General features: G+C 43.5%; 1 protein-coding gene across 1 annotated transcript in view; it reads left to right on the forward strand.

Moving 5' to 3' along the window:
• Nucleotides 1-26,635, forward strand: part of apc2 (APC regulator of WNT signaling pathway 2) — a 119,597-nt gene that overhangs the window by 77,166 nt on the left and 15,796 nt on the right. Inside the window, exons 9-13 of the mRNA XM_028816616.2 lie at nt 79-436; nt 925-1,023; nt 10,201-10,340; nt 11,192-11,269; nt 24,168-24,284. Coding sequence (XP_028672449.2) covers nt 79-436; nt 925-1,023; nt 10,201-10,340; nt 11,192-11,269; nt 24,168-24,284 — 792 coding nt within the window. The remainder of the gene's footprint in view (nt 1-78; nt 437-924; nt 1,024-10,200; nt 10,341-11,191; nt 11,270-24,167; nt 24,285-26,635) is intronic.

Consider the following 26,635-nt stretch of genomic DNA (forward strand, 5'->3'; position numbering starts at 1 on the left):
AGCAGTTTGGTGACCAACTCCTCCTCCTCCTCCTCTCTGTCACTTGTCCTCATTGCTCATCTCCTGTCTGCCTTTCAGGTGGAGATGGTCTTCTGGCTGTTGTCCATGTTGGCCACACGGGACCGGGAGGAAATGTCACGCACCCTCTTGGCCATGTCCAGCTCCCAGGAGAGCTGCCTGGCGATGCGCAAATCTGGCTGTATGCCCCTGCTGGTGCAGATCCTGCATGATGGCCCGGCCGGAGGGGAGGCGGCTGGGAGGTGCACTCGAGAGTCCCGCACTCGGGCGAGTGCGGCCCTCCATAACATCGTTTACTCTCAGCCAGATGAAGGCCAGGCCCGGAGAGAGATGAGGGTCCTGCACATTCTTGAGCAGATCCGGGCGCACTGTGAGAGTGGATGGGACTGGCTGGAGGGTCAGCACAAGGGCACTACAGGTGGGTGTTGCTCTGACTTGTGAAAGGTGTAATATCAGATAACATTTAGTGTCACTTCATTTATCTAAAGTAACATCAAGTCGAGATTTGAAGGTCTCTAAAGTCCTACTGTCTTCCACACTACTGGGCTACTAGGACAATGGAGGAGCAAAGAGGAGCTGAAGCCATCACCACCCATGTTGTCCAAGTGACCAAGTCTTGTTGGCGTAGGGTGAAGTGAAGTGGCTTTAGATGCCACAGTCATTCCAACTGACCAAGCAGCGGTCAGTCAGTGAGTTGTTGGGCCACCTCTGGCACCAGATTTCTTAATGTCATGATCTGCGTCTCTGTGCACCTACTTATAGTTGAGGACCTAGGGAAGCACCAGGCAATATGGCTTCCACATCAATCATATAGTGCTTTTTAAGAAATCTAAGTATTGATTAAAGAAAAGCATGAGGTGGGCAGTATGGCTGAATGTTTGTCACACTTCTTTTTGTTTCTTTAAGACCCCCCAGACCCGATTGAGCCCCAGATCTGCCAGGCCATGTGTGCCATCATGAAGCTGTCCTTTGAGGAGGAATATCGAAGGGCCATGAACGAGCTGGGTAAGTGTTTGTGATGCGCCTCGCCTTCTGGGTATACAAACAAAGTGCCAGATGGAGCGTTCCTTCTAAATTGGCACTTCCAGCCACCATCCCCACGACTTCCACTTGTCCAGTTTGGCCGAACTCACAGATTTGTTTTCCGACTTGCGATTGAGATGGAGAAAATTTTAAATGAGAGAGGACCGGGAGTTGTATGTAGTGAAACGTCGAGACAATTTTGTGTACCAGGAAGGGGTGGCACGGTGGCGCAGTGGTCCTCCCTGCGTGGAGTTTGTATGTTCTTCCCGTGTCTGAGTGGGTTTCCTCCCACAGTCCAAAGACATGCAGGTTAGGTGCTTTGGTGATCCTACATTGTCCCTAGTGTGTGCTTGGTGTGTGTGTGTGTGTGCCCTGCGGTGGACTGGCACCCTGCCCGGTGTTTGTTTCCTGCCTTGCGCCCTGTGCTGGCTGGGACCCCTGTGACCCTGTAGTTAGGATATAGTGGGTTAGATAATGGATGGATGGAAGTGTGGGATATCAGTTGTGTAAACCAAAATGTCACCCAGGAATCAAAGCCGTTAAGCCAGAAATATTTTTTGTGGAACCAAAAGAAAAACAAAAACGCTAGAAATTCATTAACCCACACAAGGTTTATCCAGTTTTGGAGTTCATTCTTCTTTGTTTTAAAATGTTCTTAGCCTCCATTTACACCTTTTGCTATCATTGGTGTGATTTTTGAATATTGAAATTTCAAATTTCTGCTTCAAATGGTTGCTGTCATTTTCCTCGGTGACTTTCCCATTACCAGCACAGGTGATTTGTGACGTCAGAAGCTGCAGCTGGACAAGGCTCAGCCCGTTCACGTCTGCAATCCTCCACGTTTGAGGGTGAAACTCTAAAAGATTACAATGGGATTTCATTCCACTTTTCTTTCTGGCAAACCGATTTTTTTTTTTTGGCTACAATTTTTTTTTTAAGTTTCTAATTTGCAGGAAGTGAAAGAAATACAATACAATACAATACAATTTATTTTTGTAGAGCCCAAAATCACACAGGAAGTGCCTCAATGGGCTTTAACGGGCCCTGCCTCTTGGCAGCCCCCCAGCCTCGACTCTCTAAGAAGACAAGGAAAAACTCCCAAAAAAACCTTGTAGGGAAAAAATGGAAGAAACCTTGGGAAAGGTAATTCAAAGAGAGACCCCTTTCCAGGTAGGTTGGGCATGCAGTGGGTGTCAAAAAGAAGGGGGTCAATACAACACAATACATAGAACACTACAAATCCTCAATACAATATAAAAATAAAAATTTTAGAAGTACGTAGCAGAATTTAATAGTAGATGATATCCCATAATATGATTTGGATTTGTGTAGAGTCCTGGAGACCTCATCCATCAAGCTGTCTCCCCCATTTGGCCATTCCACAGCTGAAATAGCGCTAATCTGATGAAAGGACCCCTCTTTCCCACAATTCCTGTGATCCTCCATCAGGGATGACTTTACCTTAGGCAGGCTAAACAACTTGGCAGGTGGGCCGTGGCACCAAGTGCCACATTTGAGTACCGAGAAGAGAAACAGAATAGGTGAGGGTTAGTAATAAATTCTAACTGTCATGTGACTTACTGTATGTTTTAGTGCTAATGACTAACAACAGAGATGCAGTCTGTACAGTTAATCAGCAGCTCTAGTCAGGGTGTGCTAAACTGAAGTAGTGAGTCTTCAGTTAGGATTTAAAAGCTGAGACCGAAGGGGCATCTCTTATAGTAGCAGGCAGACCACTCCACAGTTTAGGGGGGTCCTGTAACTAAAAGCTTGACCTCCCATTGTTATTTTATTAATCCTTGGAATCATAAGCAGACCGGCATCTTGAGATTTTACTGTGCACTCAGGTTTGTAAGTCATGATAAGTTCAGACAAGTAAGCCAGACCTCTGCCATTTAATCTATACTAATAAAAGGCAAAGCCCTCACTGACTCACTCACTGACTGACTGACTGACTCACTCATCACTAATTCTCCAACTTCCCGTGTAGGTGGAAGGCTGAAATTTGGCAGGCTCATTCCTTACAGCTTACTTACAAAAGTTAGGCAGGTTTCATTTCGAAATTCAAAGCGTAATGGTCATAACTGGAACATATTTTTTGTCCATACACTGTAATGGAGGAGGCGGAGTCACGTATCGCGTCATCACGCCTCCTACGTAATCACGTGAACTGAAAACAAGGAAGAGATTTACAGCACGAGTCACACGCGGGAACGAAGGTAAATGACGTTAATTTTTGAGTGTCTTTTAATACTGTGTAAGCATACATATTAACACATGTGCAATTAAACGTGTGCATTTACGCGGTGATTTCTCAGGCTTAAAAGCTCGCCTTTTACTAAAAAGGTAAATGCAAAACTATTTTCAATCATTCTATGATCTGCTTCTCACAACTGAAGGCACCGTGGCTGATGTTACGTCACTTGCTGTCCGACCATAAGCTTTACCTGGTAGGTAACCGGACACTCACTTCACTCCCTTTCGGGAATCGAACCTCTCAGGTTTTCTTTTGTTCTTAATTAAAATTTAAAAGCAATACTTCACCGCTGCTAAGCCCCTCTAGCGCTGACGTCCGAGGTTCGATTACCGTAAGCAAGTGCAGTGAGTGTGTAATTACATTCACGGCATTCGTAGTCTGATTCACAATCTGATTGTATGGGTGCTTACTTCCAGGTAACGCTTACACTTGGCCACCAAGTCAGCTCGAAGTGATCACTCGAGTAAAGGCAGCTTCACAAAAAAACTGATCCTTAACAAACTGTTATTAGTATATTTTCCCTCAATTTAAAAACGTTTTATTTTCTTCTTAATAAAAATTTAAAAGCGGTACTTCGCCGGTGCGAAGCGCGTGGATTTCACCCACTGACACATACAGACATATTCATGAGTGCAGGTACTTCGGAAAGAAAGCACCGCGTAAACCTAAAGTTTAAATTAACTTCATAGACCTACAAAAGGTTGCCATTCATTTGAGGCAAGATTGCTTTTCTTCTGTACAACTATATATTGCATTCTCAAAAGAGTGTGCTTGCACGGCTTCGGATATAGATATATATATATATATATATATATATATATATATATATATATATATATATATATATATATATATATATATATATGTATATATATATATATATATATATATATATATATATATATATATATATATATATGTATGTCTATATATAAATATGTAAGCTTATAAGTACTGCTTTACTTCTCTTTAAGAAAGGAAGATGTAATGATACTTGATTTAAACGATTCCATGTCTTCCTGGGTTTGCGTAGCTTATTGTCTAAAAAGGAGAAACCCTCATTTATAAAAGTTTGCTGCAGATGACTTAGCTTATTGTCAATATCTTTACACGTTTTTTTAACACTTATTGACTGAAACGTGCTTTCACGAAAAAAGTTAGGGCTTTGCTACAGGATACACCCTCCACAAGTTAAGCAAGTAAAAATAAAATATATATTTCTGTTTTATTTAAACCTTTTAAGTTCGTATGCATAGCCCCATTTGGCTGTTTAATTTTTTTTTTTCTTTCTTCAGTAATATTTAATCTCCATCCATCCATCCATTGTCCAACCCGCTGAATCCAAACACAGGGTCACGGGGGTCTACTGGAGCCAATCCCAGCCAACACAGGGCACAAGGCAGGAAACAATCCTGGGCAGGGTGCCAGCCCACCGCAGGACACACACAAACACACCCACACACCAAGCACACACTAGGGCCAATTTAGAATCGCCAATCCACCTAACCTGCATGTCTTTGGACTGTGGGAGGAAACCGGAGCGCCCGGAGGAAACCCACGCAGACATGGGGAGAACATGCAAACTCCACGCAGGGAGGACCCGGGAATCGAACCCAGGTCCTCAGGTCTCCCAACTGCGAGGCAACAGCGCTACCCACTGCGCCACCGTGCCGCCCAATATTTAATCTCCTTAAAGAAAAAGAACATATCCATTTTACTTTTTTTCTATCTCTGTAGTAATATTTTAGTGTAAAACAATAACCAGTATTTAAAGTTTTTATGTTACTTTATACATTTATTTTACACAATGTTGAAAAATTAATAAAAAAGCTACATATTTTGGCAGCTGCTGCTTTCATTTTCAATAAAATGAAAAAAGCTCTCCAAGAGAAAACGTCAATAAAGAAGAAACACTTTGCACTATCTAAAAATCAGAAACCCTCATTTATAAAAGTTTGCTGCAGATGACTTAACTGAAAATAAATGAATAGTTCCTATGTGTATAATACATATTTATCTATTTTACTTATGCCTTTATTCCACCAACTTACAACATCTGAGGTACAATTTGTTACATTACTTTTGTTTTTTGCACAACAGGCAGGTGAAGTGACTTCCTCAGGGTCACACAGTGGTGTCAGTACCAGGATTTGAACTGACAAGCTCCGGGTTTGCTGAAATATTACTGAAGAAAGAAAAAAAACGAAAACGGGCAAATGGGGCTATGCATACAAATGTCCATCCGTCCATTATCCAACCTGCTATATCCTAAATACAGGAGCCAATAAGTACATATGTATATATACAGTATATATATATATATATATATATATATGTATATATATATATATATATATATATACAGTTTATATATATATATATATATATATATACAGTTTATATATATATATATATATATACAGTTTATATATATATATATATATATATATATATATATATATATATATATATATATATATATATATATATATATATATATATATATATATGTGAATGTATGTATGTAGATATGTATATAAGTATATATGTTTATGTATATATATGTTTACATAACCTCTTTAACACACTACTTCTCCGCTGCGAAGCGCGGGTATTTTGCTAGTGCTTTATATGTTAAAAGGGGGATTTTGAAATCTGCCCTAAACTTAACCGTGAGCTAGTGTAAGGATGCAAGGACTGGAATTATGTGTTCGTATTTTTTTGTTCTTGTAATAATTCTTGCAGCCGCATTTTGGATTAACTGGAGGCTTATAAAGAACAGTTTGAACATCCAGTGAACACCGCATTGCAGTAGTCAATCCTACTAGAAATAAATGCATGAATTAGTTTCTCAGAATCCTGTTTATTTAGAAAGTGCCTTAATTTCCTAACATTTTTAAGATGGATGAAACCTGTTTTGGACAACTTTGAGACGTGTGCTTTAAATGACATGCTAGAGTCAAAGATAACTCCGATATTGCGGGCTGATTCAGTGAAATTAATGGAGATTCCAACTGAGTTAAATGATGACAGAATATTGTTGTGATCAGCGTCATTCCCTCCAATAATTAAAATCTCTGTTTTACAGACAAGTAGTTCTCATTCATCCACTCCTTTAATTCACTAATACAACTAATTAAAGACAACATCTGAGAAACTTCATTTGGTCTAAAAGAAAAGTATAACTGGGTGTCATCTGCATACGAGTGAAAATTAACATGATGTTTCCTAATGAGAGATCCCAGTGGAAGCCTGTAAAGTGAAAACAGTTAAGGTCTGAGTACTGAGCCCTGCGGGACACCATATTGAACTTCTGTGTATAATGATGGAGTCCTGTCAGCACATTTCTGTACATTTTGGAATCAATTTGATAAATAAGAGCACAGGGCCTGTAAGCCCAACATCATTTTCTAGCCTGTGCAGTAAAATAGAATGGTCAATGGTGTCAAATGCTGCACTTAAGTCTAACAACATAATTGCAGTGGAGTTTCCTTCATCAGAGGATATCAGAATGTCATTTACAACCCTCGTTAGTGCCGGAAAGTTCAATTTTGAGTGTAATTGTTTGTAGGATGCGAAGACGTTGTCTGTGTACAGATCTCTGAGTGATTTAATCCCAGATGTTTTCCAGGCTTTAAAAATTGCGTATGTTTGAGAGCATGGAAAAAAGATGGTTATCATGCAGAGGTGCCACCGATAAAAGCTTCACTGTCTTAAAGTACTTCCATATTCTGAGTGAGTGAAGCACAATTGAGTTGTTAGTACAGTGGAACCTTGGATTGCGAGTGTTTTGCAAGACGAGCTAAAATCTTTAATAAATTTTGACTTGATAAACGAGCGAGGTCTTGCAATACGAGTAGTACGTATACGCTTTGTCTGCAGAGCGTCACGTGATTACAACTGAGCTGATGGTTCTTCTCTCTCTCTCTCTCTCTCTCTCTCTCTTTCGCGCTGCGGGATTGTGGGTAATCATCTCCAGTTCTCAGGCTCAGTCGGCGTGCCTCACTCGCACAGTCAACATCCGTACAATCATATACTGTTTACTATAGCATGGTGACCACGTGTGTGTGCTGTGACGTACGTGTCCCCATCTTGCACCCCAAAACACGAAGCTGAGTCTCAGTACATTAGCAACACCAGCTTTATTCAGCTTGAAACAGGAACAGCGCGGTTATTTATTGTAGCGGGATCTGCCACTCTCTCCTATACACAGAGACAGCAGTCAGGCAGGGCCATGGCCAAGTAGTACTGTGCCCTGCACATTTATAATGTTCCTTGTATCACCCATCGACGGCAAGTGCTTATAGCATGTCTGCGATCTTTTCGGATTCGCTTTTACGGTGAACTGCTACAGCGCTGGGAGACTGCGATTGCTTTGGGACGCTCTTCTGCCTGTTGGGTGGAATCCCAAAAGAGTTCAGAAACTCACTCACACCAGCCATGATTCTTTTCAAAGGTAAAGTGCAGGTTAATTTGTTTTATGTATTTTTACTTTATATTTTGTATTAATCATTTTTATATGAATAGTTTTGGGTTGTGGAAGGAATCATCTGAGTTTCCATTATTTTTTATGGGGAAATTCACTTTGATATGCGAGTGCTTTGGATTACAAACACGTTTCCGGAACGAATTATACTCGCAATCCAAGGCTCCACTGTATATTGACGATAACTTGTACTTATTGGGGTACAAAGCAAGGAATATAAAGCAGGATTTTATTTCTATTGTGGACCAAACCTGTGCATGTTCATCTATTTGTGTCCATGTCCAGGTTTTTATAGTTTGTAAAACTGAAAGTTAGGTAGAGCCATGCCACCTTCTGTCTTTGTGGGGTTGCCCTTTGGATACCCTTTGTTAACCCTTAGTAACTTGTAAGCAGTTCATTTTTATTTCACACACCCCCAATAGGCTGAAATCACTATTCTAAATTTGTTGGTGCAAGCATCCCGTGCCACCCATGTCATACATAACCTACATTAGTCCAGCATAGTTGGCAGAAGCCCACCTAGCCCTCAGGGGCTATTCAAACCCCATTACACCATTATAAGCCTGTTGACTTGAGTGCATTTCGTGAAGTTCGGAGAAGTTTCCGAGTATTTGTGTGATTTCACAGAACTTGCAGTGAAGCAAACTCTGCAAGGTTCCCTCATCACTCCACTTAAATCATCCACACCTAACATGGGATGTGTGCGCTTACCTTTATACGGGGGCTCTGCTGTTGTCACAGGGGATGCAGTCCCCCTTTTCTTCTGCGTAATTTCATCATGAAAACAATCGTTACTATAGTGCAGAAATTGGCAGTGCTATAATAATACATAATGGTGATACAACATTAAAACTTTTTCCAGAAAAAGACAAATGTCAAAAATTCATTTGGATGCATAAACATTAAAAAAGGACTCTAGAATTCTCACAAAAATATTTTTATAATATTTAAATATATAGCAGATCATAACACTGATTCACGGATGTGCACTTCGAAAAAAATCATCCATCAGAATTCAACAGCAGAGATCAGGGGGAACAAACACAATTCCTATTGTTAATACAATACAATACAATTGATTTTTGTAGAAGTGCTGCAATGGGCTTTAACAGACCCTAACCCTCTTGACAGCCCCCCAGCCTTGACTCTCTAGGTCACAGGCGTAGAACTCCGGTCCTCGAGGTCCGCAGTGACTGCATGTTTTCATTCTAACCATCTTCTTCATTAGTGAGCCGTTTTTACTGCTAATTAATTTCTTTTGCTTTAGTTTTAATTAACTTGGCTCAGGCCCCTTAATTGTCTCTTTTTCCTTAATTAGTAGCCAAACAATAATGAGACACAAAACAAGCCACCATATGACAGAAAAAACAGAAAAATCAACCGATTTGGAAATGTCTGCTGTGGCAGAATGAGAGCAGCAACAAGCCGTTGAATTAAATAACGGGCTTACTTAACAGCAAGAATCAGCTTCTCATTAAGAGACTGGTTGGAATGAAATTGGTTGGAGTTTGAAATCCCGGTTTAGCTGATCATCTGTTGGCTCGTTTCACGTCTCATTTCTGTTTGGCTGCCATTTAAGGAAGAAACAAATCAATTCAGAAGAATGAATCCTTAAAAACAGGGTTGTTGAAATGAAGGGAAAAGGAGTTAATTAGCAGTGAAAACTGGTCGCTGATTAGGAAAAGGGTTAGAATGAAAACCTGCAGCCACTGCGGCCCTCCAGGCCCTGGAGTTTGACACCCCTGCTCTAAGGAGACAAAGAAAAACTCCCAAAAAAAGGGGAAAAAATGGAAGAAACCTCAGGAAAGGCAGTTCAAAGAGCATGCAGTGGGTGTCAAAAAGAAGGGGGTCAATACAACACAATACACAGAATAGAACAAATCCTTAATCAAGTCAAGTCAAGTTGGGGAGCATGCACTGGTACAGCACGTTGCCGCACCCACCACACGACGAAACAACTCAGGATCCCGGATGGCAACCCCCCAAGCAGACACACGGTCCAGTCCCACCCTCCGGAAATGACCCTCTACGTGGGTGACCCCTTGGTCTGGTCCAGCCACTCGGGTCCCCAACAATGAGGTTCTTACGAGCCGGATCACCCTCGGGTAATGGTGCCACATGGCCGTAGTGCCGTAACTGAAACTCCCTCAAAATGCAGGTCATGTGCCTCATTCGAGACTCCGTGAGCAACACAAAGTCAAACCAACAGTACCCAAGGATTCTCCAGAGAGACACACATGAAGGAGTCCAGTCTTCATCTCAGGTCACTGGATAGCGTCCATGTCTCACAACATACAATACAGTATAAAAATAAAAATATTACAAGTACGGAGCAGAATTTAACAGTAGTGTCCCACAATGAACTCCAGGTGCCAAGGGCTGCACTCTTCAACATTTTCTGCCGTTTGCCGTTCAGGTGGCCTGCAGGCGGTGGCTGAACTCCTAGAGCTGGACCACGAGATGCACAGCCTGAACAACGACCCCCTGAATGTGGCTCTGCGCCGCTATGCTGGCATGGCCCTCACCAACCTCACCTTTGGAGACGTGGTAAACAAGGTAAGAGGACAAACAAAAAAAAATAACCACCCTGACATTTACTCCCCCTGCTTAACCTTCCCTTAACCCCCTTCACCCAGGTGTTCACAACACCAGTGGGCCACAGCACATTTACTCCTGCCAGGTAAGTGTTTTTTTGTTTATAGCTCCTTTCATCAGTACCTGTGTTCATATCTAACAGGATAGACCAGGGGTGGGCAACGTCGGTCCTGGAGAGCCGCAGTGGCTGCAGGTTTTCATTCCAACCCAACTGCTTAATTAGAAACTAATGATTGCCAATCTCAGACCTTATTTAATTTGATGGCTTGTTGCCCTGTGCAATGTAAAGTTCTTATATCTGAGGAGATCCTCCAAAAATGATTCGAAGCCTTAAACAGAATCATTTTCAGTCCGTCACATTTTTCTATTACGTGTTTTATTGAATTAAACAGTGCATGATGAACACACACAGATGGAAATGGAAACAAGCAAGATGGAGAACTGCTGGCTGCTTTGTCATTTACATCTTATTGCTAATAAGGAGCAATTAAAACACTGAATTCAGCTGTTTAAGACTGAAGTAAGCAATTAAGGGTGGGGAACCTTAACAAGCGAGACAACCAAAATGAAGCATCAAAATGTCACTTGAGCAATAATTGACTTCTCATTAAGAAACTGGGCTGGAAAAAAAAAAATGCAGCCACTGCGGCCCCCCAGGACCGACGCTGCCCACCTCTGGGATAGACTAATATACCTGGAGGATATAAAAACACGGTCTCTGCTGCCCTCTGCTGGCCATACCAAAGCAGTTATACAAACTCATTCTCTTTTTTAAATGTTATATTTTTCTCTTTATTTCTTTCTCTTCTCAGGCCACTTTGTGCTCAAAGAAAAGCTGCCTGCAAGCAGTTGTGGCCCAGCTGGCTTCAGACAGTGAAGAGCTTCATCAGGTAAGCCATGCAGCACCTCTCATGAGCCTCATGCTACTGATCACAAGCACCATCTTTATATATACAGGTGTATATACTATGCAACATTCCATGATCTGCTTCTCGTAACTGAAAGAGGGCGCCGTGGCAGATGTTTGCCGACGGCAGACCAACCACAAGCGTTACCTGGTAGGTAACCACCCACACAATTCAGGTCGTCAAGACTCAGTCTACGAATGCAATGAATGTAATTACTGTGGACCTACAGGCTGTCAAATAAACGAACCACATGCCGTGGCGCAGCGTAAAGGGGCTTCGTCTCTGATGCTGACGTCCGAGGTTCGATTCCCTGAGAGGGGAGCAGTAGAGTGTGTACGCCTGATGAGCCCAAATGAGGGCGAAACACGTGTCGCGTACTCTTTGCTTTATTTGACAGTAAAACTAGGCAATATATATATATTTATATATATATATATATATATAATATATATGCAGTACACCCCCAAAATTCGTTCCTAGAGCATCCGCGAATTGTGAAAAACCGGGACTTTTGGATGTGGTTAAAAAATGCCTTTTACAGTAAACTATTTTTATAGTTTCAATCCTAAATACAGTATATGCCCACAAAGCACTTTCAATTTCGTTGCAAACTTATCTTAATACATTAATACATTACCTAAAAACAGAATGTAAAGGTAAACCCGTCTACTGTACAGTACTGTACTGCTGTGTCTCCCACGGTGCTAGAATGTAAAATACTGATGTTACCGCTATACGTACTGTAATTCATGCAAGCGTGTTTTCTTTGGTATGTGCTGTTGTTTTCTTTGTTATAAGTAGAGTAAATATTTAGATAGATAGATGTGAAAGGCACTATAATAGATAGAATGTAATTTTAGTATAGTGGGCAGGATTACATAGATAGATAGATACTTTATTAATCCCAAGGGGAAATTCACATGCTCCAGCAGTAGCATACTGATAATTACAATATTAAATTAAAGAGTGATAACAATGCAGGTATAACAGACAATAACTTTGAATAATGTTAACGTTTAAACCCCCAAACCCCGGGTGGAATTGAAGAGTCGCATAGTTTGGTGGAGGACCGATCTCCTCAGTCTGTCAGTGGAGCAGGACGGTGACAGCAGTCTGTCGCTGAAGCTGCTCCTCTGTCTGGAGATGATCCTGTTCAGTGGATGCAGTGGATTCTCCATGATTGACAGGAGTCTGCTCAGTGCCCGTCGCTCTTCCACAGATGTCAAGCTGTCCAACTCCGTGCCTACAATAGAGCCTGCCTTCCTCACCAGTTTGTCCAGGCGTGAGGCGTCCCTCTTCTTTATGCTGCCTCCCCAGCACACCACCACGTAGAAGAGGGCGCTCGCCACAACCGTCTGGTTTAGAACATCTGCAGCATCTTATTGCAGATGTTGAAGGACACCAGCCTTCTAAGGAAGTATAGTTGGCTCTGTCCTTTCTTACACAGAGCATCAGTATTGGCAGTCCAGTCCATCCATCCATCCATTTTCCAACCCGTTGAATCTGAACACAGGGTCATGGGGGTCTGCTGGAGCCAATCCCAGCCAACACAGGGCACAAGGCAGGAACCAATCCCGGGAAGGGTGCCAACCCACCGCAGCAATAATAATTTCATTTAATTAAAATACAGTAAAATGTACGGGTACTCACCAAAGATGAATGACATTGATGATGATGATGATGATGAAGTAGCTGTGCAGTACAATGCAGAGGATTTAAAACTCCTCAGGTGGCGCCTCTTCTTCAGGCGCTTCAGGAGGAGTCGTATCTTTGGATGGGTCTTCTTCTGGTGAGGTTTCGTGCTGACTTTTCTTTATAGGTTTCAGGAACATTGTGATGGGAAGCTGCTACATTGTCTCCTGTAGTGAACTGCTGGTACAATTTCCATGCTTTCTCACGGATGATGTTACCGTCCAAGGGGATGTTCTTCTTCCTGAAGTCGGTGATCCACAATGTCAAGGCAGATTCCATCCTGCTGATATTTTTATTCCTTATGGTCGTTACCTTTTTGGCACTATCACAGAAATTTACAAATACGGTACTCCAGATCGCTGCTTCGTTCTTCTTTACGTAGCGTGCGGTGCTTTCATTAATGCCATACTGGCGCGCTACTGCAGCAGAACTTTTTAGTTCCCGGAGCAAATCCAGTAGTTCAACCTTTTCCTGGAGTGTTTTAAACTTCTTCTGGCGCTTAGGCTCAGTGCCAGAAGCCTTAGAAGATGCAGGGCATTTAGGCGACATCTTGTGCGTTTAAGAATAACAAAATGATTACAATAACAAAATAGAAAACACGAGGACACTCAGCTGGAGTCGCAGCACAGGGCAGCAGTCAATCAGCAGCAAGGAGAAATGAATAACGCTCTCGGATTGGCTACTTTCACCATCCCAAACCACGTTTCTCTCAGCGGTTGCTTCCTGTTCTCAGCACAAGACCAATCAGATCCACTGCAGGGACTGCTGGGAGTTGCAGTTTCAAATTCTATTGGCTACTTTCACCATCCCAAGCCGCAGTTCCCTCTACAGCACAGTATTGCCACGGAAAAAGCCATAAAAAATTGCGGAGGATATTTGTGCTTCCCACTAACAATTAATAGTTAGGTTCTAAGGAAAAATCCGCGAACGACTGAGTCCACGAACCCTGAACCGCGATTTTGCGGGGTCTACTGTATATATATATATATATATATATATATAGTAACAATAAGGCGCTATATAGGCATCTGACCCGACACAGATGGACATGGAGGCATGTATAAAAACCAAAGACTTTTTATTTCTCTTCACCTGTGGGGCACGTCTTCCCCGTAATCCCCACAGGCACAACACAGTCCCAAAGCACAAACACACACACCAAAACACTATTTCTTTTCACCACCACTCCTCCCAGGCAACCTCGTCCTCCTCCTCCCGACTCAGGCCACTGAGTGGTGGTCGCTGGCTCCTTTTATTAGGTACCCAGAAGTGCTCCAGGTGCTTGATTGCCGACATCCGGCTGCACTTCTGGGTGTGGCGAAACCAGTGCCCAAAAGGGGCCAGCAGCTCCTGCTGCAGCACCCCCTGGTGGTGCCTGTAGAACCCCACAGAGCTGCACCAAACTCCAACCCCCATGAAGCCCTGGGGGAGTCCGAGGCACCGCTGCAACCCAGGGAGGCTGCCATCTAGCGTCCAGGGGGAGATACTGGGTTTCCGATCCTTGCCCCCCTGGTGCATATGTTGCAGGGGTATCCCGGCCAGGCATGGACCCCGGCCATCCATCACAATATATTGTGGCAGACGGCTGGGGCCCATGCCCGGCTGGGATGACCCTTCAGTATATGCTTTGGGGGAGCAAGCATGGGCTACACAATACCTCCTCCAGGTCACTAGATGGCAGCCCCCCCTGGGTGGCAATGGTGCCTCAGATTCCCGCAGGGCTCCATGGGAGATGGAGTTCTCCACAGCCCTGTGGGGACCCGGTGGCCCACTGTAGGGGTTTCTGGACCCATCCACACCCAGAAGTTCAACCAGAAACGGGTGATCAAGCACCTGGAGCACTTCCGGGTGGACTATAAAAGGAGCCACCACTCCAGGAGCCCGAGTCAGGAGGAGGGAGACAACGCTTGGTGGTGAAGAAAAGGAGACTTGTTTGTGCCTTTAGGACATGGGGAAGATGTACCCCATAGGTGAAGAAAACGAAACTTTATTTCTTTTACATGTGTGCCTCCCATGTCTGTCTGTGTCGGGTCAGGTGTTGATATGGCGCCTTTTGGTCACTATATATTGTAGCAGTAGAGGTCTTTGTCCACCTCTAACACCCTCAGGTACCACTCCAGGCACTGGATAAAAGTCCAAGACTTCTTTATTTTATAACAATAATGTGCACAAAGCACTCTCCACACCACACTACTCATATATCACAATACCGATACTCAATAACACTCCTCCTCGCCCAGACACTTCACCCTCCTACCTCCCAGCTCAGCTCAGTGTCTGGGCTTTCCAATGAGTCCTTTATACACCCTGACCCGGAGGTGCCTCTGCTCCATTACCCACAAGTCCGTATTCCTTCCGGGTCAGGGTAAACAGTCCTTTTCTTCACCCCAGGAGCACGTCATTCCTTGCTGTCACGTGACCGTGACATACTCCCGGGTTATAGGGCACATAAGAGCCCATGAGCCCCCCTACAGTGACTCCTGGTGGCCCCCAAGGTATCCAGCAGGGCTGTGTATAAACACTACATAGTCTATGAGGCCCTGCTGGAACTCGGGGCACGATCATGCTGTCGGGAGAGCTCCTCCTGGCGGCCTGGGGGTGAGGGCCGGAATGGGAAACCGGCAATCCACCACAATATATATGTATATGATGAGTGTGAATCAAAAAATACAGGCAATCTGTAAATCATGCAGTTGCCTCAATGGATAGAAGCTGATGCAATACGATACGTTGGCGATGGCTTATGGGTAGGTTTACACTTTTTTTTACTTTGCACGTAATCGAGATAACGCTTATGTAGTCACGAAAAAATTCCACCACCGTTTTCGACCTCCCAAAGTTCAAAAATATCATCTACTCTCTATATATAAAATCCTAAGTCTAAAAGTGCAACGACTTTAGGTGACGTTTTTTTGTCACGCTTTAAATCGAGCTTATTTTAAAACCTTCCTATAAATGTTTGGTATCATCCTTTTCAGAATTTATCGAACTTTAATGTGATGTTGTTAGATTTTCAGATTCGTATTCCATTTTTAAATTATAAACTAAAAAATATCAAGAACTCACATCCCGCGAGATGAGACTTTGTGCCAAAAGATGTAACCACAGCCGGGGCCAGGAAATAAAAGACAAAGAGTAGGAGAGTTGCTGCACAGGCTTTTAAATGTTCGAGATGCAGATCACACGGCACGGCAGCAGCAGCAGCAAGCCAGCAGCTGACTGAGTAAAGAAACTATTTGTTTCCCATTGTATCACCGTTTAAGAGGGGGTTTCGGAGGAGCAACTGTGTCCCCTTGGGGTGCGTTCAGCCCCCCTCTTCACAATTCGAGCGAGCGGCAGAGACACGAAGTGGCAGGTGCATAACGCAGGCCAGGGGGTTGGCGAGCGAAGCAAGCAGGGGGTGAACCCCCTAGCTTTATTATAAATAGAGATAAATGATTGTATATCGATATTATCAATCTGTTATGATGAGAAACAAAGAGATCTGATATTTGAAAAATATTGCGCAACTGGCAGTGGTTCTCATGACCTTTTCCTCCATCTTGGTATACGAGAAAGTCGAAGGGAGCGCACTCCTGAATTTTTTTTTTGTCAGTTTATATCAATCACTTTTTATCACATCTAAAGGAACTGACTGATAGGTCAGGGATATCTCAGCCAAGCTTAACTCCGTTACCAGTTAATGCTGGCAGCCATTAACTGACCAGTGAGGCAGTACATTTAGTGTTTGTATGTTGTGGGTGCCCGTAGATAAAACGTCACACATTTTTACCAGCATATAATCTGCAGTTCTCCTAACGTAATCAGAGTACTCTACTGCACTTGCATTATAATAGAGCATCGATTGAGAATGAAGCTACTTTTGTTAACACTAAACGGTGACATTCCATTAATGCACAAGTCATCCAAGAAGTGACTGGCAAACATTGTGTCTCGGTAGCCTGGGCCAACTGGTGATTCGTTTATTTTGAGGCCGAGTAGCTTTGGTAGATGTGATGGCGCTGCATGCGGTGTCTGGCTTGTTGATTAGATATGTGGCTGAATGCTCAGTGCTTTAGATTAGATTAGATTAGATAGATACTTTATTAATCCCAAGGGGAAATTCACATAATCCAGCGGCAGCATACTGATAATAACAATATTAAATTAAAGAGTGATAACAATGCCGGTATAACAGACAATAACTTTGTTTAATGTTAACATTTACCCCCCCGGGTGGCACTGAAGAGTTGCATAGTGTGACAGAGGAACGATCTCCTCAGTCTGTCAGTGGAGCAGGACGGTGACAGCAGTCTGTCGCTGAAGCTGCTCCTCTGTCTGGAGATGATCCTGTTCAGTGGATGCAGTGGATTCTCCATGATTGACAGGAGTCTGCTCAGCGCCCGTCGCTCTGCCACAGATGTCAAACTGTTCAACTCCGTGCCTACAATACAGCCTGCCTTCCTCACCACGGCCTGCACTAATTGTACTCTTTGTAACAATCATCATGTTGTTACACTGTGGACCCTGAGCTTCGCAATTTCATCTATCCGTATACTTGTATATGGCTGAGATGACAATAAAGTTCACTTTGACTTTGACACTTTGACAACAATCACATCATTACATGTGCCGGGTGACAGTGACTACTCTCTCAGACACTGACACCTTACACCAGAGTGCAGAGGAGAGGCGCTATAATGCTAGACATGATCTTGCACTGTCAGTTACAGAGTGCAGCCTGATACTCTTCAAGGCAGGGGGCGGAGTCTCAGTACATCAGGAGGGAGGGGCTGCTCCACCAGCCAATGAAGTTCTGCAGCATGGTGATTACATAAGTATGAGGTTAATTAGCATACTCCTGATGTGGAGGTGTTTAAGGTGCATTCAACATACGCATATTTATAAGGTTGTAACGGCCGACCTCTTACCCAGACCGGTCACTACACTACCAAGACTTGTTCCTTGGATCGCCTGAGATTTCATGCTCTAATAACAAGCCGTACTCCTTACAAGTTGTCTTACTTTTCCTGACACGATGAAATAACCAAAAAACAGTAATAGATATGTAAAATCAAACACGGATATATTGTAAATTGAAAAGACAGACAAATATTCAATAATATAGATTAAGAAGTGAGGTGATGATCAGTGAGCAGCAGGATGGTTTCATGCCAAAAAAGAGCACCACAGATGTGAGGTTTGCTCTGAGGGTGTTGATGGAGAAGTTTAGAGAGAAGGCCAGAAGGAGTTGCATTGTGTCTTTGTGGACCTGAGAAAGCAAATGGCAGGGGGCCTCGAGAGGAGCTGTGGTATTGTATGAGGAAGTCAGGAGTGGCAGAGAAATACATAAGAGTGGTACAGGACATGTACGAGGGAAGTGTGACCGTGGTGAGGTCTGTGGTGGGAGTGATGGAGGCGGGATTACATCAGGGATTGGCTCTGAGCCCTTTCTTATCTGTAATGGTGATGGACAGGTTGACAGACGAGATTAGACAGCAGTCCCCGTGGACTGTGATGTTTGCTGATGACATTGTGATCTGTAGAGAGAGTAGGGAGCAGGTTGAGGAGACCCTGGAGAGGTGGAGATATGAGAGGAGAGGAATGAAGGTCAGTAGGACCACCAAGACAGAATACATGTGTTTGAATGAGAGGGAGGTCAGTGGAATGGTGAGGATGATGGAGTAGAGTTGGTGAAGGTGGAGGAGTTTAAATACTTGGGATCAACAGTACAGAGTAATGGGATTGTGGAAGAGAAGTGAAGAAGAGAGTGCAGGCAGGGTGGAGTGGGTGGAGAAGAGTGTCAGGAGTGATTTGTGACAGACGGGTATCAGCAAGAGTGAAAGGGAAGGTCTACAGGACAGTAGTGAGACCAGCTATGTTATATGGGCTGGAAACGGTGGCACAGGAGACAGAGCTGGAGGTGGCAGAGTTAAAGATGTTAAAATTTGCATTGGGTGTGACGAGGATGGACAGGATTAGAAATGAGGACATTAGAGGGTCAGCTCAAGTAGGACTGTTGGGAGACAAAGTCAGAGAGGCGAGAATGCGTTGGTTTGGACATGTGCAGAGGAGAGATGCTGGGTATAATGAGAGAAGGGTGCTAAGGATAGAGCTGACAGGCAAGAGGAGAAGAGGAAGGCCTAAGAGAAGGTTTACGGATGTGGTGAGAGAGGACATGCAGGTGGTGGGTGTGACAGAGCAAATGACTAGGACAGGAAGATATGGAAGAAGATGATCCGCTGTGGCAACCCCTAATGAGATCAGCCGAAAGAAGTAGAAGAAGAATATATATATATATATATATATATATATATATATATATATATATATATATTCACGGTATTCGTAGTCTGTGTCACAATCTGATTGTATGGGTGGTTACCTACCAGGTAACGCTTGTGGTTGGCCAGCAAGTCTGCTAACATCCGCCACGGTGCCCTCTTTCAGTTGTGAGAAGCAGATCATAGAATGGTTGAATAGTTTACTGTCAAATAATGCAAAGAGTACGCGACACGTGTTTCGCCCTAATTCTGGGCTCATCAGGTGTACACACTCTACTGCACTCCCTCTCAGGAATCGAACCTCGGACGTCAGCGCTAGAGGCGAAGCCCCTAGTGTTGTGCCACGGCGTGTGGTTCGTTTATTTGACAGCATGTAGATCGGGGTAATTACATTCACGGCATTCGTAGTCTGTGTCACAATCTGATTGCATGGGTGGTTCCCTACCAGGTAACGCTTCAATTCCCGAGAGGGAGTGCAGTGAGTGTGTACGCCTGATGAGCCCAGAATGAGGGCGAAACACGTATCGCATACTCTTTGCATTATTTGACAGTAAACTATTTCAACCATATATATATATATATATATATATATATATATATATATATATATATATATATATATATATATATATATATATATATATATATATACTGTATATATATATATATATAAAATATATTGTGGAAGATGACCCGGACACAGACAGGCGGACATGTTCAAATCACCCACAACACGTTTATTTACACAGTCCATTATTTACAAAAGTGCACACAACCCAATACTCCCCCAATGTCCAGGCCTGTTTCTCCAATGCCTTTCCTTCTTCAGGCCGCCTCCCTGCCTCCTCCAAGACCTCGTCCTTCCTTCACTCCCGACTCCAGCCGCTGAATGGACAGAGGCAGCCCCTTTTATAATCACCCGGATGTGCTCCAGGTGCTTCCCGGCAATCTTCCACCGGCACTCCCTAGTGTGGCGGAAGTGCTGGCTGCGTACCCGGAAGCACTCCGGGTGTCCCCGATCCTCTTCCCCCCAGCACTTCTGGGTGTGGCGGAAGTGCTGAGGTCCAGGGCTCCCAAGGCATCGGGGTGACCACGGGCCCCTACAGGGTTGAGCTTGAAAGATCTGTACCCATGGTCCCCATAGCCACCATGGCGGTCACACCCATGTGGTCTTGGGGAGGCGTAAGACCTCCTGCAAGGTTTCCCGGCCGGGTCGCCCCCCCCAGCCACCTGTGACAATATACATAATAATGTGCGCATGCAAAACACCATAATCCCATAAACATCAGTGACTAATTCCTGTATAAGAATAGGAATATACAAATATTTACATTGACCCTCACTTGCCCCTAAACAATTAACAAAAACACTTAACACAAATACAAACATGGATCAGGTAATCACACCGATTGAAATCTGGTGAAAAATGAGTCCAAAATAAAGTCCGTCGGTACTGAAACTGGCTGTAGTGTTCTTGTGCTTCTTCACGAAAACAAAACAACCTCACCGTGAAAAGTCCTGGTAATGGCAGCTATGAATCCAAACCCTGGGATTTCTCAGCTCTGGCTGTTGTGATGTTGAATCGGCTGTAAAAAAAGAAAGCAGTGGAATGATGCAATAAATGGCGGTGATGTCTTTGCATACGTGTGGGTAAATTGTCTCCTTTCTCCTCTGTCTCCTCACCTCTCTCTCTCGCCTTCACCCCTCTTTTTTAAATGCAAAATGTCCCGGATGTAACTGGTGGATCCAACAGGTGATTTCGGTCTCGAGGCTGCGGTCTCACTCCATCATCCTTCTCCTCTGCACTTACGGGGACAACATTCACTGATGCACACATAATGGACAGTAAACGGGAGAATGAAAATTAAACACACTCAGCACAAACATAGAACATACGATTGTTATGTAGCCCCGCTACAATGTGATTGTAATTTATAAAATGTATACTGTGTAGAAATGTGTGCACAGCAGGTTTTATAAGTCAGACTTTTTTTGGAATACTCATTTTTCTGTTATTTGGCATACACATACTTTCACACTCGAATACACACAATGTTTTATAAATGAGGCCCCTAGTGTCTTAAATATAGTGTGTATATATATATATATATATATATATATATATATATATATATATATATATATACTAGCCGACGCCCGGCGTAGCATACGGCGATGTAAGAATAGGAACGGAAAACGGTGAGAGAGGAATGAAGAAATAAATACTTCTTGACAGAGGCAGTGTGCATGTAGAATTTCCGGCCAAGCAGAATTACATGTGAAAGTGATAAATCAATCAGGCTTTCCGATTTTTACGTACTATGGCCATGGCATCCTGACTTCCTGGAAATGCGGATGGTAATCTGATCATTTTGCCTACACGTACATTGTTATTTTCAGTGATTGCTTGCAGTGCGTCTGATAGTTCCATGCGCAGATCTTGTTGATGTAATCTGAGATACAGTAGTTGAGACGCGCGCCCTCTGTTTTAACATACGCATCTATGACATACTGTTGGAATAGTTTGCCGCTGGAGTGCAAAATACTAAATGTATTCCTCATTGCTAATCTGTACGCGTAAAATTGGCATTGAGTAAGCCTTATTCGCTTGGCGCTTCTTTTATTGGGAACATGTTGTAAATCTTTGTGCCAGCCAATGTCTCCATAAGGGAATAAAAGTGGGTAAACCATAGGATCGCAATTCATATTGAGCGTGGAAATCTGTTTACAGGAGTTGCCTATGGGATAGATGCAAAATGTCCCTTTCGGCAGGCGTTCCGCCATCTTCTCCGACGAAAATCGCTGCAACATCGCTGTGACATGTCGGGGCATTGTATCGTCGTAAATCCTGCCCAGGGTTTTCCTTGAAAACCATTCGTACAGATGCTGTTGGATTGGTCTGAGCGATTTCATGCATGTGTTTGTATGATTTAGCGAAGGGGTTGATTGTTCTGAGCATGGAATCTAGCTGGAGAAGTACATTTCCGCTGCATGCAGAGTTTGCTTTATTTTGTAAGCATACATCAGTAGCTTGCGCTGTGTCAAAAACATACAACTGTCCATATCCTGGAGAGGCAGAAGTGTTAGCGTATAGTGGAGAGATTTGGTTATAAATTTGCCTGTGTATTTTAAAATAGTATGGTCCGTGGCCAGGAGGTTGAGTTATCTGTGCACCCATAGAAGCAAACGCTAGAGAAGAGTTGTATTCTCGAATGTGTTCACAATAATTTTTAGCTTCTGATGTTTGCTGTGTAAGAAGCTGTTGTAAAGACACAGGTGGCTCCCGCAAGCGTGGTAAAGCTACTTCACCGTTGTGGCAGCACCTCGAGTACTTGTTGAATGGATTACGGTCAGCAGGCCAGTATAGTGCATGACATGGAAGAGGATGAATAGGAATCGAGAAATGCCGTGTCGGCTGCGTGTGGGCGGGACCAGTTTTGAAGTGGAAGCAGGACGAACCAGAAGAGAAATATATCCATCCATCCATCCATCCATTTTCCAACCCGCCTAATCCGAACACAGGGTCACGGGGGTCTGCTGGAGCCAATCCCAGCCAACACAGGGCACAAGGCAGGAACCAATCCCGGGCAGGGTGCCAACCCACTGCAGGACACACACAAACACACCCACACACCAAGCACACACTAGGGCCAATTTAGAATCGCCAATCCACCTAACCTGCATGTCTTATATATATACAAGGGGGCTCTGCCCCCTGCTCGCCTACCCCCGGTGTTGGGTAACCTGAAATACATTGATGAATGTATGAGATATATTGGAGTGTAAAGGTGTAGCCGTGACCGTGACTCCATTAGTTATCCGTTGTCTACCGTTAGTAATATGGATAATAGCACTTACTGTTAATACGGAGCGCTTTCTGTGCCTGTACTGTTAATAATGCATCACTGTAATGTGATTCACATATGCTATATGGTTTGGACGTGTGAGGATGCCGTACGATTAATACGGAGAGTTTGTTTATTCTTATTACCCGGACCATGCTGTGTAGTGTGGACGTTTAGTTCAGAAGCGCGTTGTAGGCGCATGCGCCTTTTGTAGTTTCTCGCGCCTTCCTATATTTATGGACCTTTGCGGACCCCGTAGTGTCTTACGTTTGACTCTGGGGTGCAGTGCAGAATCCTCTTTTCTGTGTGGCTATGTCGTTAGTCGTCAGCTATGGGCGCGTTGTTGCTTCATGTCTTATGTACGTTAGTTCATTTAGTTCAGAAGCGCGTTGTAGGTGCATGCGCCTTTTGTAGTTTCTCGCGCTTTCCGTACTATCTTTGTGGACCTTTGCGGACCCCGTAGTGACTTACGTTTGACTCTGGGGTGCAGTGCAGAATTCTGTTTTCTGTGTGGCCGTGTCGTTAGTCGTTAGCTATGGGCGCGTTGTTGCTTCATGTCTTATTTACGTTAGTTGAGCTCTTTCGTTTTTGAGCCGTAACTCCTTCGTTTGCGGTGGATCACACGTCGCTTGCAGTTTATGAGACGCAGGCTGTAGGCGCCTGCGCACTATGTCTCCTGGGTCCATCGGCGTGTACCTGTGTCTGTGCCTTCCGGTTTACTGAGACCTGCGTCTGTGCCTTCCGGTTTACCATTCTCGGTTAGTAATATGGATATGAGATATATATATATATATATATATATATATATATATATATATATATATATATATATATACACACAGTATATTTACAGTTTCCACATCAAACCTGACATTAAAAGCCATGACTCAGAATACACAGCCAGTTAATTACAATGCCATTCCTAGTAAGATGATTGCTTGGTAGGCTTTTTCTGACAGGAGAGATGCCCTCTTGGAATGTTTCACTGGAAGGATTTCTTATGCACAGATCAAAACCAGCAGACCGCCTCATCTAACAAGACTTAAATGTACGGATTTGTGTTGTCTTTTCTCATTGCAGGTCGTCTCCAGCATACTGAGGAACCTGTCATGGCGAGCAGATATCAACAGTAAAAAGATTCTACGGGACGTGGGCTGTGTCAGTGGACTGATGACCTGCGTGCTAAGAGCCAGCAAGGTGACTGCGCTTTATTTGGTGTATCTTTTGTATGGTAACTTTCAGTCATATGGCAGGGCAGACCACTGGGACACAATTCTGAGTAGTGAGGCAGAATGAATAGGCCATTATATTGGTATCAGCCAGTGATAAAGTAAAATATACAGTACATATAGTATATCATTATGGGGACCACTGGCAAGATAATTTCTGAGCAATATGATAAGCATTAAAGGACATGTTTGGTATTTTTGTAAATAAATATAGCAGTTGTTATGAACTGGGATACTCAAAGCACACACGTGTTTTCCTCTAGGAGGCGCTAGCTCCCTAGAAATATGTTTGTTTTACAATTGTGGCATCTTAAGTAACCTGAACCTAAATAGATATATTATAAAGAGGCGATATCCCACCCAAACTAATACAGCTGTAAGAAATCGCATAAGAGAAAATAACTTAGCTGTCTTTAATGACGATTTACGCGGCATTACAGACGAAGGAAGCCATAGCAAGACTATTACTGAAGTGGGAGCTCAATGTATACAGTCTGCCATTTTCGTTGCTGCACTGGAAGGATTTTCCGGATCGGATGACGTTATCTCCCATCCATCCGTCGGCTTCAAAGGTGTGCCGGGCAATCTTCCAAGGTTTTATACCCTTTCTTCATGTGCAGGCCCCCACTTAGGTAAATCATGCCATTCCAAACAAGGAAAAGAAGATCCAATGTCATGCTGACTCTGTCACACAGAAATAGTACAACGCCATTTTCGTAGTTGTCCCTTTCTTGTCTTCTAATGGTTGCCTATCAGTTCTAAATGATGAGCCCCTGTGTGCTAAATCTGGCCTTGTGTTAGCTGTACATGTGAGTGGATTGTGATAAAGGCACTATATAGCGCCCGACCCGGCACAGACTGGCACAGAGGCACGTGTAAAATCCAAACATGGACTTTATTTTCTTCAGCTGGAGGGCACATCTTCCCCGTGAACCCCCCAGCCACAACACTGTCCCAAAAGCACTTAATATAAACCACACAACTCTCCACCTTGGCACCACCACTCCTCCCAGGCAACCTCGTCCTCTTCCTCCCAATTCTGGCTCCTAAGTGGTGGATGCTGGCCCTTTTTATAGCCCACACCTATTGCTAATTGCACTTCCGGGCGGGGCTGTACAGGTGTCCACGTTGGCTCCGGGATCCATGCAGCACCCCCTTGCGGCCACCCCAGATCCCCACACGGTTGTGGAGAACTCCATCTCCCATGGAACCCTGTGGGAAACTGAGGCACCATCGTCAACCAGGAAGGCTGCCACCAAGCATCCTGGGTGAGGTACTGAGGAGCCCATGGTTGCTCCCCTGGAACATAAGTAGAAGGGGCGTCCCAGCTGGGCATGGGACCCAGCTGCCCACCACAGGATCTATAAAATATTTTTTTTGTACAGAGCACAGTGCAATAATAAAATTATGTACTTATTACAATGATAGATAGATAGATAGATAGATAGATAGATAGATAGATAGATAGATAGATAGATAGATAGATAGATAGATAGATAGATAGATAGATAGATAGATAGATAGATAGATAGATAGATAGATAATTGTTTAATCCCAAGGGGAAATTCACATACTCCAGCAGCAGCATATTGATAAAAAACAATATTAAATTAAAGAGTGATAACTCTGCAGGTACAACAGACAGTAACCTTGTATAATGTTAAATAGTTAATAGTTAGTTAATAGTTCCAAAAATGCCCACTAGAGGAGGATATCACCATCAAACCCCAGATAGTAATAAGGGCAAATGGAGGATCATTAAAAAATTGAATGTTTATTTCACAAAAGCTCTGTTACAGTGTGAAGCACAAAAGGCATACAATGTCTGCAAAAAGGCAATTCCAAAAGCAACTACTGTAAGTCCTAATCCAGAATCCAAAGAGTAGTCAGAAACCAGAGCACAAAAAATCAGGAAAAGCGTAGTGGAACATTCCCCAACTCCATAGCACATTCAAAATAAACCATAAGGGACAATGAGAGACCCTCTGGATTTAGAGGGCAGAAGGGAAATTCCTGGTGGTGATTGGCAGATGGCTCCACCCTTGGGGGGAAATCACCCACAAAGCACATGGATCATAACCAAGGCATATTACACAATGCAAAAACCATTAACATAAATAAATGATTAAAAAAGAGAAAAGAATGGGAAGTCAAACTCATGCTAAAATTTAATACATTACAACATGGTTTGAATAGAGACATGGGTCTTATGGCCAGATATGAGAATTGTTTGCATCTCTCAGACTGATCCAGACAACCTGACTACAGACCCACATTGTATGGAAAAAACCCATCAGAAACTTCAAAAGACTTTCTTGG

This window comes from Erpetoichthys calabaricus, chromosome 12, assembly GCF_900747795.2.
Source record: "Erpetoichthys calabaricus chromosome 12, fErpCal1.3, whole genome shotgun sequence".
NCBI lineage: Eukaryota > Metazoa > Chordata > Cladistia > Polypteriformes > Polypteridae > Erpetoichthys > Erpetoichthys calabaricus.